The sequence below is a fragment of the Triturus cristatus genome, chromosome 8, assembly GCF_964204655.1.
Source record: "Triturus cristatus chromosome 8, aTriCri1.1, whole genome shotgun sequence".
Taxonomy (NCBI): Eukaryota; Metazoa; Chordata; class Amphibia; order Caudata; family Salamandridae; genus Triturus; species Triturus cristatus.
The window spans coordinates 1,484,497,875-1,484,510,152 of NC_140591.1; the positions used below are offsets into that span (position 1 = coordinate 1,484,497,875).

General features: G+C 52.5%; 1 protein-coding gene across 8 annotated transcripts in view; it reads right to left on the reverse strand.

Moving 5' to 3' along the window:
- The window catches only part of LOC146805993 (uncharacterized), a 731,342-nt gene that overhangs the window by 179,806 nt on the left and 539,258 nt on the right, over positions 1–12,278 (reverse strand). For all 8 annotated transcript variants that reach the window (XM_085623346.1, XM_085623342.1, XM_085623340.1 and 5 more), the window contains 2 exons: positions 5,990–6,292; positions 3,825–3,947 (listed from right to left, as the gene is read on the reverse strand). In XM_085623346.1, coding sequence (XP_085479472.1) covers positions 3,825–3,947; positions 5,990–6,292 — 426 coding nt within the window. The remainder of the gene's footprint in view (positions 1–3,824; positions 3,948–5,989; positions 6,293–12,278) is intronic.

Here is a 12,278-nt window from a genome sequence, read left to right on the forward strand (position 1 = left end):
AACAAAACCCCATTGAACTACCCCCCCCCCCGTCCTCCCGCATCTTGTGCTGAGGAGACAGCTAACCCAGATGCAGAGCGGAGCATTCGACCACCCACGCCGGCTACCCCAACTGGCCGGGTACACATTACCCACCCATCCCCTCCCCCCACTATCCAACCCAACCCATCAAACAGAAAAAATACAGTAACTACCCCTGCCTTGATGAGGAAAGGGGTACTTTGGGGTGCGCCCATTGGGGGGTCGTACTCTAGGGGCGCCAGACCTGCCAACCACCTCCCTACTTGCACCCACGGGGACCCAGAGTCACACTAGGCCCTCAAAGTGGGACGGAGGTGGGCGACCGGGCACAAAATGCAACAACGACCCATCCAAGTGATATTGGCATGAAACAAAGAGAGGTACCTCACCAGGAGTGACGATGATCCGTTCGGGCAAGTGTTGTCCCAACAGCAGAGTGAGTCTGAGGGGGGGGAACAGCCCCCCCGATATGTTCAGTCCTGTTGCTCCATCGGCGAGGGCGACCGAGAGGGCCGCGGCCCGACAGCCCCCCCAGCCGAGTCTCTACGTTGCCGCCTGAGGAAGTCCTCCACCTGCTGCGGCTGCTGAAAAAACAATTGTTTGCCCTGATGTGAGACCTTAAGTTTAGCAGGGTATAGCATTGCATACGGAATCTCCCGGGCCTGTAGTTTCTTTTTTACCCCAGCAAATTTCCGACGGGCCTCCTGCACCGATGATGTGAAATCGGGGAAGAAGGACAGCGTAGTGTTGCAGTAGAGCACTGTTCCCATCTCTCGTGCACGTCTAAGCACCACATCCCGGTCCCGATAGTTAAGGAAGTGTGCAATTATGGGCCGGGGCTGGCCGCCAGGGGGGGGGGCGGGCAGCAAGGGACCTGTGGGCCCTCTCCACAATGAAGTGTGGGGAGAAGGATTCCCGCCCGAACAGGTCGGCCAACAGGTTCTCGACGAAGACCTCCATTTTTCCGGTGTTGGTGGTCTCCGCAAGGCCCAGGATGCGGACATTGTTGCGACGGGACCTCGCTTCTAGGTCCTCATTCTTGTCCGCAATTATCTTAAGGAGACGATCCATTTGAGTAACATGTCTGCCTGTAGAGGTGGCACCGTCTTCCAGTGCGGAGATCCTGTCCTCAGTCTCTTTGATGCGGGTATCGTGCCGCTCCAGCCTGGCCACCACACCATCCAGCCTGGTAGTGATGGTGTCAATTTTAGAGTCGATGGTTGTTAAGCTTTGTTTTAATCCCAGCAGGAGAGATTTCCAGTCTTCGTCAGGAGGGGCAGCGGCGGATGGGCCAGGCTCGGACGCCGGCGCAGGGGCCTTCTTGGCGTCAAACGGCAGCTTGGACTGCCGCGCGTCGTTGCGCCCCATGACGCCCGGTCGCCGAACCCGCCCAGGTCACCCCACCGGCTGCCCAGGCGAGGCAGGGGGTCCCGTCCAGACCAGGCCACAACCCCACGAATGGAGAGGGGTGTCGCGGCTCCTTAAATCCGCCGCTAGGATCGCTGAAGCGAGGGAGGTGGCCAGTCCAGGCGATCGAGTGAGCAGGGAGGACGGGAAGGGGGGGGGGGGGGCGGCAGCAGTCTCAGGGCCCCACAGGCCTCGGCCCGCACCCACAGGATAGCAGAGAGTGAGTCCCAATCCACCCAGTTCAGGCAGCCCCTAGGGGAGACCAGCAGCAAGGAGTGGCCGGGAGTCCGTCAGGTTCGGGCGAGGCTTCCGTAGTATAAGGCAGGCGAAGGACTCCAAGCAGCACCCGTCCACGGAGCCGCAAACCCCCCATGCCCGCAGCCACAGTCGCCAAGGCGGGGGGCAGCAGTCGTCACGGCCTCCCAGACCGCTCCGCCGGTCACTGCAGGGCAGCGCACGCCAACGGGGCCACGCCCCGAAGCCTCACTCTGCGCGATCCGGCAGGCAGGCCCCGGACGGATGTCTCTCCACGCAAAGATGCGTGAGGGGGAGGGGGGAGGGACAGGATAGCCCCCAAGGCCGTGCTTGGATATCCCAGCGGGGTCGACGGCAGCCCGCGAGCGTAAGCCCCGGGCGCAGGCCTCAGCCAGCGGAGGGTGAGCGGGCGAAGAGCTCCCTGGCTCGGCCCAGCCTCGGAGATGTCGCAGAGCACCCGTCTCAGGTAGGGATGGCCGCCGATCCTCCGGTGTCCCTCGCAGCTCCAACAGACAGAGCCGTCCCGCGTCGCGAAGGCCCCGGAGCACCGGGCTCCCGTGGATCGCGTCCCCCGCAGCACGCCGGCCGCAGACGAGCCCTCACTTTCGGCCGGGGGAACTTCAGCGAGTATCTCCGCACTCCGGCGGGCTCCAGGGACGTGTCGGGTATCGGGGTGCAGCGTAGGTTACTGCCAATGCAGCCGTGGAGGTGAGGCCGAGAATAGCCTGGTCAGGATGGCAGGAAGGATCTTGAAAGCGCCCGGTCTGGCGAGAGCCTCACTCTTGTGCGGCCATCTTGGTTCGGCGCCCTCTAGCGCCCCCTCTGCACATTCCTTCCTTAAACCTGCCATCTGGTTAGGCTCAGAGGATATGGGTGCAGATGGACCTGGATTCTTCTCCGGCTGCCCTCTGTATGACCCCTCCCCTTCGCCCTGGCATTCCTGTGCAGCAGAACCCTCTCCTCCCAGTTGGCTCCTCACCCCAGGTGCCACTTATCACTTCATCAAAGCCACCTGGCTAATCACTTAACTCTGACCAATCAGGGCAGACCACTGAAGGCTGATTTTTGACTTACAGACAAGAAAGCTTTATAACTTTCTTTCTGTACAATTTAGGATAATACAACAACTGCATATTGTTGAATTTATCAATACCATTCTCCTGAGTCCTTGAATGATATTATTTGGTTTTGCCTCGACGTAGTTATTTAATTCATAAACTACTGCAATGTTAACCTATGTGGCTGGGGATCTACAATGGGGAAAATGTAATGTCTATTTTCTCCAACACCATGGCCTATAAAACTGCTTCAATAAGGACCCTGCTTATCACTACATGACCCACCACCCCGGGACACCTAGGGGAGACTTTAGGGGTCCTGACTATACAAAAATATTGTAGGTCCTCACCCCACAGTGCTCCTAGCACAAAGGTCGATTTTGGGAAGCACTTTACTATAATGAGGGAAGGGAAATGTGCAACATCAGCAAGGCATATAAAACCTGTTTTATAAGGGTCTTCCTTATAAGTACCCGTCCCCCCACCCCCTGGGACACATAGAGGAAACCCTGGGGATACCTAATATGCCAAAATATTGTAGTTTATAAATTTTAAAGTGCCCCTAACACCAAAGTCGAGTTTGGGCACAATTTACATTTAAAAGCACTTCTGCAACACTGGGCTGCTTTTAAAATGACCTCAGGCGCTCAACAGTGCACACATGCAAGTGCAACAAAGGGTCCTGGCCTCTAAAGTGCCATGCCCTGTTATATACTAGGGACTTAAAATTAGTTGTAGTCCCTCTGTGATATTATATTCTAGAGCCTATAGGGGAGGTCATGTCAATTATAGGGTTACTCTAACCCATAGTGTACCCTAGTCTATATAGGTATTTTCACTGTATTCTAGTTGGGTTTTCAACATAGCACTGGTCCTGGGCCTGCGTAGCAGAGCCCAGGGTACTCTCAGAGTCAGAAAACCAGCATCTAGGGGTCTCAAATGGACCAAAAAGTAGGGGGGACACTGCAAACAGGTCCTGATTTCCAACATTAGATTTTCTGTGGGACCCCAGGAGTTGGAATGCCCGTGCTTTCATAACTCAGCATGGCCGATTTGAGATAAAAGCTTAGAATGTCAACTTACCATCATCTGCCAGTTGGTAGGAAACTTTAAAGGTGTCAATCGGCATAGAAGGACGAGTCCAGGTGATCATAAAGGATGTCTCCTTAATGTTATGAAACTCCAAGTTTCTGGGTGGTTCCAGATCTAGTGGAAAGATAAAGAATTAGAGAGGCTATCCATTCACCAATGTTGATGAGACAAGGAGTTGAACTTTAAAAAAAAGTGCAGCAAACTTCATCTGCATTCCCTAATGCTTTGTTCCAACATGTCCCAGAGCTTTGAGATCCATTAGCCAGTATGTGTCCCTCAATTTCTTTCCTGTATATAACCCTCTTTGCCCTTCTATCTCAGTACAATTACTGATATGGGGTTGAGGAACAATTGAACAAGGTAATTTTAGAAAGGCAGCATTCTCCGACCTCTTTGTAAAATCAAAAGAATGAAATGTTTGTGCATAACTATTCATAAAACAGTGAAGACTAGAGGAGTCTATATTGCCGAGTAGGGACACTCCGTTCCACTTCTTGTGTCTGTGAGAGTCCTGGAGTCATGAGTCACTCATTCTCCTCTCTCCACAGTCTTGGAGACATGGGTTATTTGTCCAACCAATCCCTTCTCTCCTATATCCCAGCGTGAAGTCCTCTTGTGCTCCCCTATCTTTAATAATAAATAGGTCATCTTTAATCTGTTATAAACACTGATACCCATTGTTGGATCTATATATTCTGAGCTATGCGAATACGTCTTTGCTTAGATGTAGTCTTTAGTGTAGAAAGACTAATTTGTAGCTTTCATCTGACTGTCGTCACCTTTTGTGTTTTCTTTTTTATTGTGCCCTGAAAATAATATTTATACTCCCGGTCACACTCGAAAACTGATTCATCAGTTTATAGAGCACAAGAGTGTGCATTACTGCTCTAATGTCCCTGCCTAGCTGCAGAGTGGCTTAGTGTTTGGGTTTGTTATTCTGAAGGGTTATTCTGCATTTAGGGCCTCATGTAGGTAGCATACCAGTTACCACTTCTAAAATACCGAACGTTACCGAATCGGTATTTAAGAAGTGGTAACTCGTATGTAGGTAATGAGTCGGTATTTTTTACCGATTCGTTACAATTCGGTAATTACCGAATCGGTATTTACCGATTCGGTAATGAGGCATACCTTCCCATTGAGGGGAAGGTATGCCTCATTACCGAATCGGTAAATACCGATTCGGTAATGGTGGAGAACATGCAAGGGTGGCAGGGTGTCACATTGACACCCTGTTGCACCCCTGATTCGGCCATGTGTGCACATGTGGCACACATACATGCCCTAAGGGCATGTATGTCTGCCACATTGCACACTGCTAAGCGCTTCAAAATGCATACACACATACATTAATTATTTACCACCAACTATAAGTTGGTGGTAAATACCGACTCCTAAACACACCCACACACTCCCCCTACATATCATTTCTGGAATCGGAATTTACCGATTCGGTAAAATTACCGAATCGGTAACATTACCACATCGGTAACGTTACCGATTCGGTAATTTTACCGATTCGGTAGTTTTACCGAATCGGTAAATTCCGATTCCAGAAATTGACCCCCTACATACCAATAGCCAAAATACCGGTCGGTAACGGTATAATTACCGAAAATCGGCCGTATCCGACCGGTATTTGGCTACCTACATGAGGCCCTTTGTGTTTGTAAGTGGAGGTAATCTATGCTTCACTGTAAACAAAGCGCTCCAGATGGCGAGGAACTGTCAACAACAAGCTCTTCGTGACAGGCATGCACAATTAATATTCTCTATTTACCTCAGTGACGTGGTGACAAAATATGATGCAAAACCTCATTTTAATGTGCATCAGAAATTAAACGCACTAGGACCATATGCCCTTGTGACAAATTACACCCTTACTGTATTGATACACAAGAAAGGGAATGAGTATAGAGGGTTTCAATGCTGAAGACCCACATTTTAGCTTCAAAAGACTGAAGCAAGCCCTAATATTATTTAAAAAAATTATGTAGTTTGCTTTTGGAGTTTATCTTTTAGATCATCTAAAGTATGTTCTCTTGTTGAACAAAAAAATGAGTAGTTTTAAAAGTTAATAAAATGTAATGACTGTAGCTATGAAGCACTCCTACATCCTTTTTCAGAGTTTTTGGACATATGAAAAGTAGAATTACCTAGTCTGCTTGTGCGTCCTATGGTGCTGAGGTTGGCTCTTTTCAGCCCTCTGTGAAGGCCACTCAGTGTGAAGCTGTACTCAGTGTTCGGCTCCAGGCCTTCAATCATTGCCATCCGGGCATTCCCGGCCATCACCATCTCACTCTTGGGGCCCACACCCTGAGAGTCTGCATACTGGATCAGGAAGACATCGAAGGCCCCCTCCGAGGCTTCCCAGGAAAGCTGGCCGGTGTGTGGGCCCACGTCAGACAGGTAGAGGTCCTCGAGCATGGCTGACTGTTGACCCACCGCCTCTGGGAATGCTGCACACGTGGATATGTAGGGGAATAGTAAAAGGAAATTGTCAAGTGAATATAGACAGGGAAAGTCGTCGACATTCCAAGTGTATGTACGGAATAAAAACAAAAAGCAGGAAAGAACAAGCATTGGCATAGCCAATATTTCTCGCTTTTGAGATCTTATAAGTGTTTACCCATGCAACACTTGATGTTGTTTAATGAAGGATATTGTTCTGTATAACTAAACACTTACAATGCTCCAAAGGCGAAACCTATTGGCTATGCATTGGGGCGCCTTTTAAGTGTTTAGGTAGAGCTATTGACTTTGCCGATGTTTCTAAGCTGTGCTGTAGAGAAGTGTGGCTGCTGTGCAGCATGCTAAGAAGTTGTAATAAAAACGTGTAAGAAGCACTGAGTGATTCTGTGGTGTTGTTGAGTGATGCTGTGCAGGCCATGGGTTATGTTGTGGTGGCGTTGAGTGATGCTGTGCTGGCCCTGAGTGATTTTGTGCTGGCCCTGAGTGATGCTGTGGTGGCCCTGAGTGATGCTGTGGTGGTGCTGACTGTTGCTGTGGTGATGCTGATTGACGCTGTGGCACTGCAGAGTGATGCTGTGGTGGTCCAGAGTGATGCTGGTACTGGGGATAGCATCAGTTAAAGTTACAGACCCTATGTTAATGTAACGTCTGCCTGCCTAAATATCTCAATAATAACTTCAACACAGCTGAACAGCTCATCTTAAACACGGGCACAAGTGTTTAAGAAATTAAGCCCGCCGACCAATGTGGTCTTAAGTAAATAACATTATGCTTTTGGAGACTGCCTATAAAAACACGGTCCTTTGGGTGTCCAAAACTCCCAACTGTGACCATCAGGAGGCTAATGAATAAGGTGCACATAAAAGATAAGTATGGATGTGCTACTCTCTCATCACTGCATCGATGTATGAAAGCAAAGCTAAACTTCCCCTCTTTACCCCGCGGACCACACTCTACACCCACACCTGCAGCCATGCATGCTCCAGTCTACAACAGAGCGGAAAGAACGAAGCCCAACGCAGCCACAAACAGCAGCATGGGCGTATACCACTGTCGTTATTTGATGACAATAACCAATAATTCACTTGTGAACTGATTCCCGAAACTACATCCACGATGTATTCGCCACTGAACAACGGGTGCATAACACTCAAGAATGACCCAGCTGGGCAAGGCAGCAAACACAAAAGGTCCATGGACAGAAAGAAATACGATATGTATGAAAACATGCACTGCAAAAGTGTGCATGGAGCAACGCACCGAACCACGCCGATCATATGACTGCCCATGAGGACGTTATCGATAATAAAAAAAGGTGGACCGGGTCATATTAGGCGCGCTTTACCAACCCCCTCCAACTCAACACCCCTCCTCCCACTGGATAAAGCGTGCCTGGTGTATGTACATGCTTTCCTTTTTCAAGTCGACCTGCGTTTATTGTCCACGTGAATAATAGACTTTTCAATTGAACCTTTTTTTTCTTTTAATGCCCCAGGGTGTTATCGGCTCCAGTAACTGTATCGGATATATTATGGTGACGTATATCAGATACTGTGAGGTTAAATATGTTGACGTCTGCAGGGCAAAAGTACGGCTAAATGTACCTGTTGTTTAAATATATTTATTGTCTTATTACTGTTAAATGAATTGGTGGAAGTAAGGTTACGCGTATAATGTGGTATTGTTAAGTAATTGATTAATGTGGGACTAAAATAAAGGCCACAGATTACAATATAATCAATCAATCAATCATGGTATTTGTAAAGCGCACTACTTACCCGTGAGGGTCTCAAGGCGCTGAGAGGGGGGAGGGGAGTTGCGCTACTGCTCGAAGAGCCAGGTCTTGAGGAGTCTTCTGAAGGCGAGTAAGTCTTTGGTCTGCCGTAGCTGGGTGGGTAGGGTGCTCCAGGTCTTGGTGCGAGGTAGGAGAAGGATCTGCCGCCGGAGGTTGTTCGTTGGATGTGGGGGACGGTGGCGAGTGCAAGGCTGGCGGAGCGGAGCTGGCGGATGGGGGTGTGGAAGCTGAGTCTGCTGTTCAGGTAGGCTGGTCCGGTGTCGTGGAGTGCTTTGTGTGCATGGGTGAGGAGTTTGAAGGTGATCCTCTTGTCGACGGGGAGCCAGTGTAAGTTAGTCAGGTGGGGGTGATGTGGCTGCGGCGGGGGACGTTGTCGATCAGTCGGGCGGAGGCGTTTTGGATGCGCTGTAGTCGTCGTAGGTGTTTGGCTGGGATTCCGGCGTAGAGTGCATTGCCGTAGTCCAGCCTGCTGCTGATGAGGGCCTATGTCACCGTTCTTCTTGTTTCGGTCGGGATCCACTTGTAGATCCTGCGAAGCGTGCGGAGGGTGATGATGCAGGAGGAAGAGACGACGTTGACCTGTTTCGACATGGAGAGGGAGGAGTCGAGGATGAATCCTAGATTGCGTGCGTGGTCGGTGGGTGTCGGTGCTGTCCTGAGGGTGGTCGGCCACCAGGAGTCATCCCAGGCCGAGGGGTTGGGTCCGAGGATAAGGACCTACGTCTTGTCCGAGTTCAGTTTCAGCTGGCTGCTCCTCATCCAGTCAGCGATGGCCTTCATTCCGTCGTGGATGTTGGTTTTGGCGGTGCGTGGGTCCCTGGGGAGGGAGAGAATTAGTTGAGTGTCGTCCGCGTAGGAGATGATGTTGAGGTTGTGGTGGCGGGCCACTTGTGCGAGGGGGGCCATGTAGATGTTGAACAGCGTGGGGCTGTGGGAGGAGCCCTGGGGGACGCCGCAGATGATATCGGTGGCTGTGGATCGGAAGGGTGGGAGGCAGACGCTCTGGGATCTGCCGGAGAGGAAGGATGTGGTCCAGTCGAGGGCCTTCTCTTGGATGCCGGCTTCTTGGAGGCGTGTTTTTAGAGTGCGATGGCAGACCGTGTCGAAGGCGGCAGACAGGTCCAGAAGGATGAGGGCTGATGTTTGCCCGTTGTCTAATTGGCACCTGATGTCGTCTGTGGCGGCGATGAGGGCAGTCTCGGTGCTGTGGTTTCGTCTGAATCCAGATTGGGACGGGTCCAGGATGTTGTTGTCTTCGAGGTGGCGGGTCAGTTGCATTTTGACGCTTTTCTCGATAACCTTTGCTGGGAACGGGAGTAGGGAGATGGGCCGGAAGTTCTTGAGGTCCTTGGGGTCCGCCTTGGGCTTCTTGAGGAGGGCGTTGATTTCGGCATGCTTCCAGCTTTCCGGGAATGTCGCTGCTTCGAAGGAGATGTTGATGACCTTCCGTAGTTGGGGGGCGATGGCTGGGTCTGCCTTGTTGAATATGTGGTGTGGGCACGGGTCTGTCGGCAATCCTGAGTGGATGGAGTTCATGACCTTGCGTGTCTCGTCGTCGCTAACGTTGGACCAGGAGGTGAGGCGGTTGGCGTTGTTGGTGTTCGGAGGAGGGGTGGAGTCTGGCGTGGTCGGATCGGTCGTGGTGTTGAAGCTGTCGTGGATGTCGGCGATCTTGCGGTGGAAGAAGATGGCCAGTGAGTCGCACAGTTCCTGTGAGGGTGGGATGTCGTTGGTGTTGGCGCTGGGGTTGGAAAGTTCTTTAACGATGTGGAAGAGCTCTTTGCTGTTGTGTGCGTTGTTATCCAGGCGGTCTTTGAAGGAGGACCTCTTGGCTGATCTGATGAGGTGGTGGTGTCTGCGGGTGGCATCCTTGTGGGCTGCGTGGTTGTCCGGTGTACGTTCGTGGAGCCAGTTCTTCTCCAGTTTCCGGCATGCGCGCTTGGAGGCCAGGAGCTCGTTGGTGAACCAGGTGGCTCTCTTGCTGGCGTTGCTGTTGGGGGGTTTCTTCAGTGGGGCGAGGGTGTTGGCACAGTCGTCGATCCACTGTCTGAGGTTGCGGGCTGCGGTGTCTGGGTTGGTGGGGTCGGTGGGAGGGTTCTGGGAGAGGGTGGTGAGCAGCTGGTCTTCGGTGACTTTGCTCCAGCCGCGGCAAGGCATCTGTTGGGTGCGGTGGTACGTGGTTGGTTTTTTGAAGGTGAAGTGAATGCAGCGGTGGTCGGTCCAGTGGGGTTCGGTGGTGTGGTTGAAGGTGACGTGGGTGCTTGTGGAGAAGACGGCGTCCAGCGTGTGGCTGGCGGCGTGGGTGGGTGCAGTGACGAGTTGTCTGAGGCGGAGGTTGGCGAGGTTGCCGATCAGCGTGGTGGAGTTGGTGTCGTTATTGTTCTCGAGGTGGAAGTTCAGGTCCCCCAGGAGGATGTAGTCCGTGGAGGCGAGTGCGTGGGTGCTGGCGAGGTCGGCGATGGAGTTGTTGAACTGGGCCCGGGGTCTGGGGGGTCTGTAGACGAGCATTCCTCTGAGGGTGGTGTTGGGGTCAGTGTGGATCCGGAAGTGCAGGTGTTCGTTGGCGTGGAGGGTGTCGTCTGCATGGGTGGTGACCTTGAGGGTGGATTTGTGGACGATGGCAATTCCTCCTCCGATGCCGTTGGCGCGGTCCCTGCGGGAGATCTTGTAGCCGTCTGGGATGGCAATGGCGATGTCTGGAGCAGAGGAGTCATTCCACCACATCTCGGTCAGGAAGGCTACATCCGGGGCAGTGGCGTCAAGCAGGTCCCAGAGCTCGATGGTGTGTCTGCGTGCGGAGCGGGTGTTGAGTAGTATGCAGCGGAGGTGGTTGGGTCTGGTCATTGATGGTTTGGTGGTTCTGTTGCAGGTGAAGCTGCAGCTGCGGCAGGAGAAGGGTCCGTGGGTGCGTTTCGGGGCAGCCTGGTTGTAGCGTTGGGTCTCGGCCGGTGTTGAGAGCGTGGAGGGAGTCGGCATCGTAGCTGAGGCTGGGTATGGTGCGGTGGGGTGGGCGGGGTCCAGGAAATGTACAGTATTTCGGATTCAGCCAGTGACGCACAGACGTCAGAAGGTAGCTCAGGTGGTTCATGTCAACGACCCCCTCCCCCCCCCACCACCACCACTACCCACCTCCCAGGAGTTGTTACTGAGAGCTCACAGAATCGCGAAGGTACAGAGCCCCTAACCCAAGCACACAGCGCTTTATGTCAGCCATAACCCTGGCGCATCCCTTGTCTTGGAAGGCGGAATAGCTCAGGGGGCACTGCGCCTGCTGCAGTAGCCTGTCTACAGTTGTAAATCGCAGCCTCGGATGACCCGCTTTGAGGGACAGGTTGGCGGACGTGACTGGGTTAAATATGATCTATCCAAAATGCTCATTAAAATGCTCTGCCCGGGGTGTTTTCAGGACAGTTTACAAAAGAACTGTGTCTGGAAACATGCAAGAAAGGAGGACACAGTATCCCAGTAAATTGCAGAACCAGTGCTGGCATAGAGACATACCAGGTGGTAGGGAGGGGCGGTGAGGTAAAAAAACAACGCTGGCACAGGGCAGTCTGGCACCCCAGGCATACCCTGGCCTCCACCCCAGCCCCGCCGGCCTCCAGAGAGCCTCTTGTTCCATACACACCAGTTGCCGCTCCTGGTTTTCCCACGAGTTCAGGCCCGCAGCCTCCTGCATCGGTCCATTCACCCTCAATAATCCGGGATTATCCCGACACAGTCCCCGGGGCTGGGGGGAGGGGCACCTCCCAGCTGCTGCCAGTTAAATACTCCCTGACACGAGCAGTGCACGTCCCCGAGGCCCTGCTTAATGCACAGCAATGCTCCTCTCCCTAACCCCTGGGCCCTCTGCTTCAGCTGCCCCCTCCCTCCTCGCCCCTTTCTCTCGGTCCCCAGGTTTCTCCTGAAGCCACCTCCCATGACGCGCCCCCCTCACTGCCGTGTCACTCGTGGGGTGTCTACTAAACCTCAGCATTGTCCTGATAGTAATAAGTCTCGGCATATAGCGCCTACTCCCTGTGTGCCATTCTACAGTGCTGTTAAGAATAGATGTAACGTGCACCCTATTTAATGACACAAGGTGTAGCGACCTAGTTGGCACGATCAAGATTCAAATCCGTGGCTGCTGATGTTAGCAGTCAAAGCACCAAGAAGCAGCCAGAAGGTGCTATGTTAGT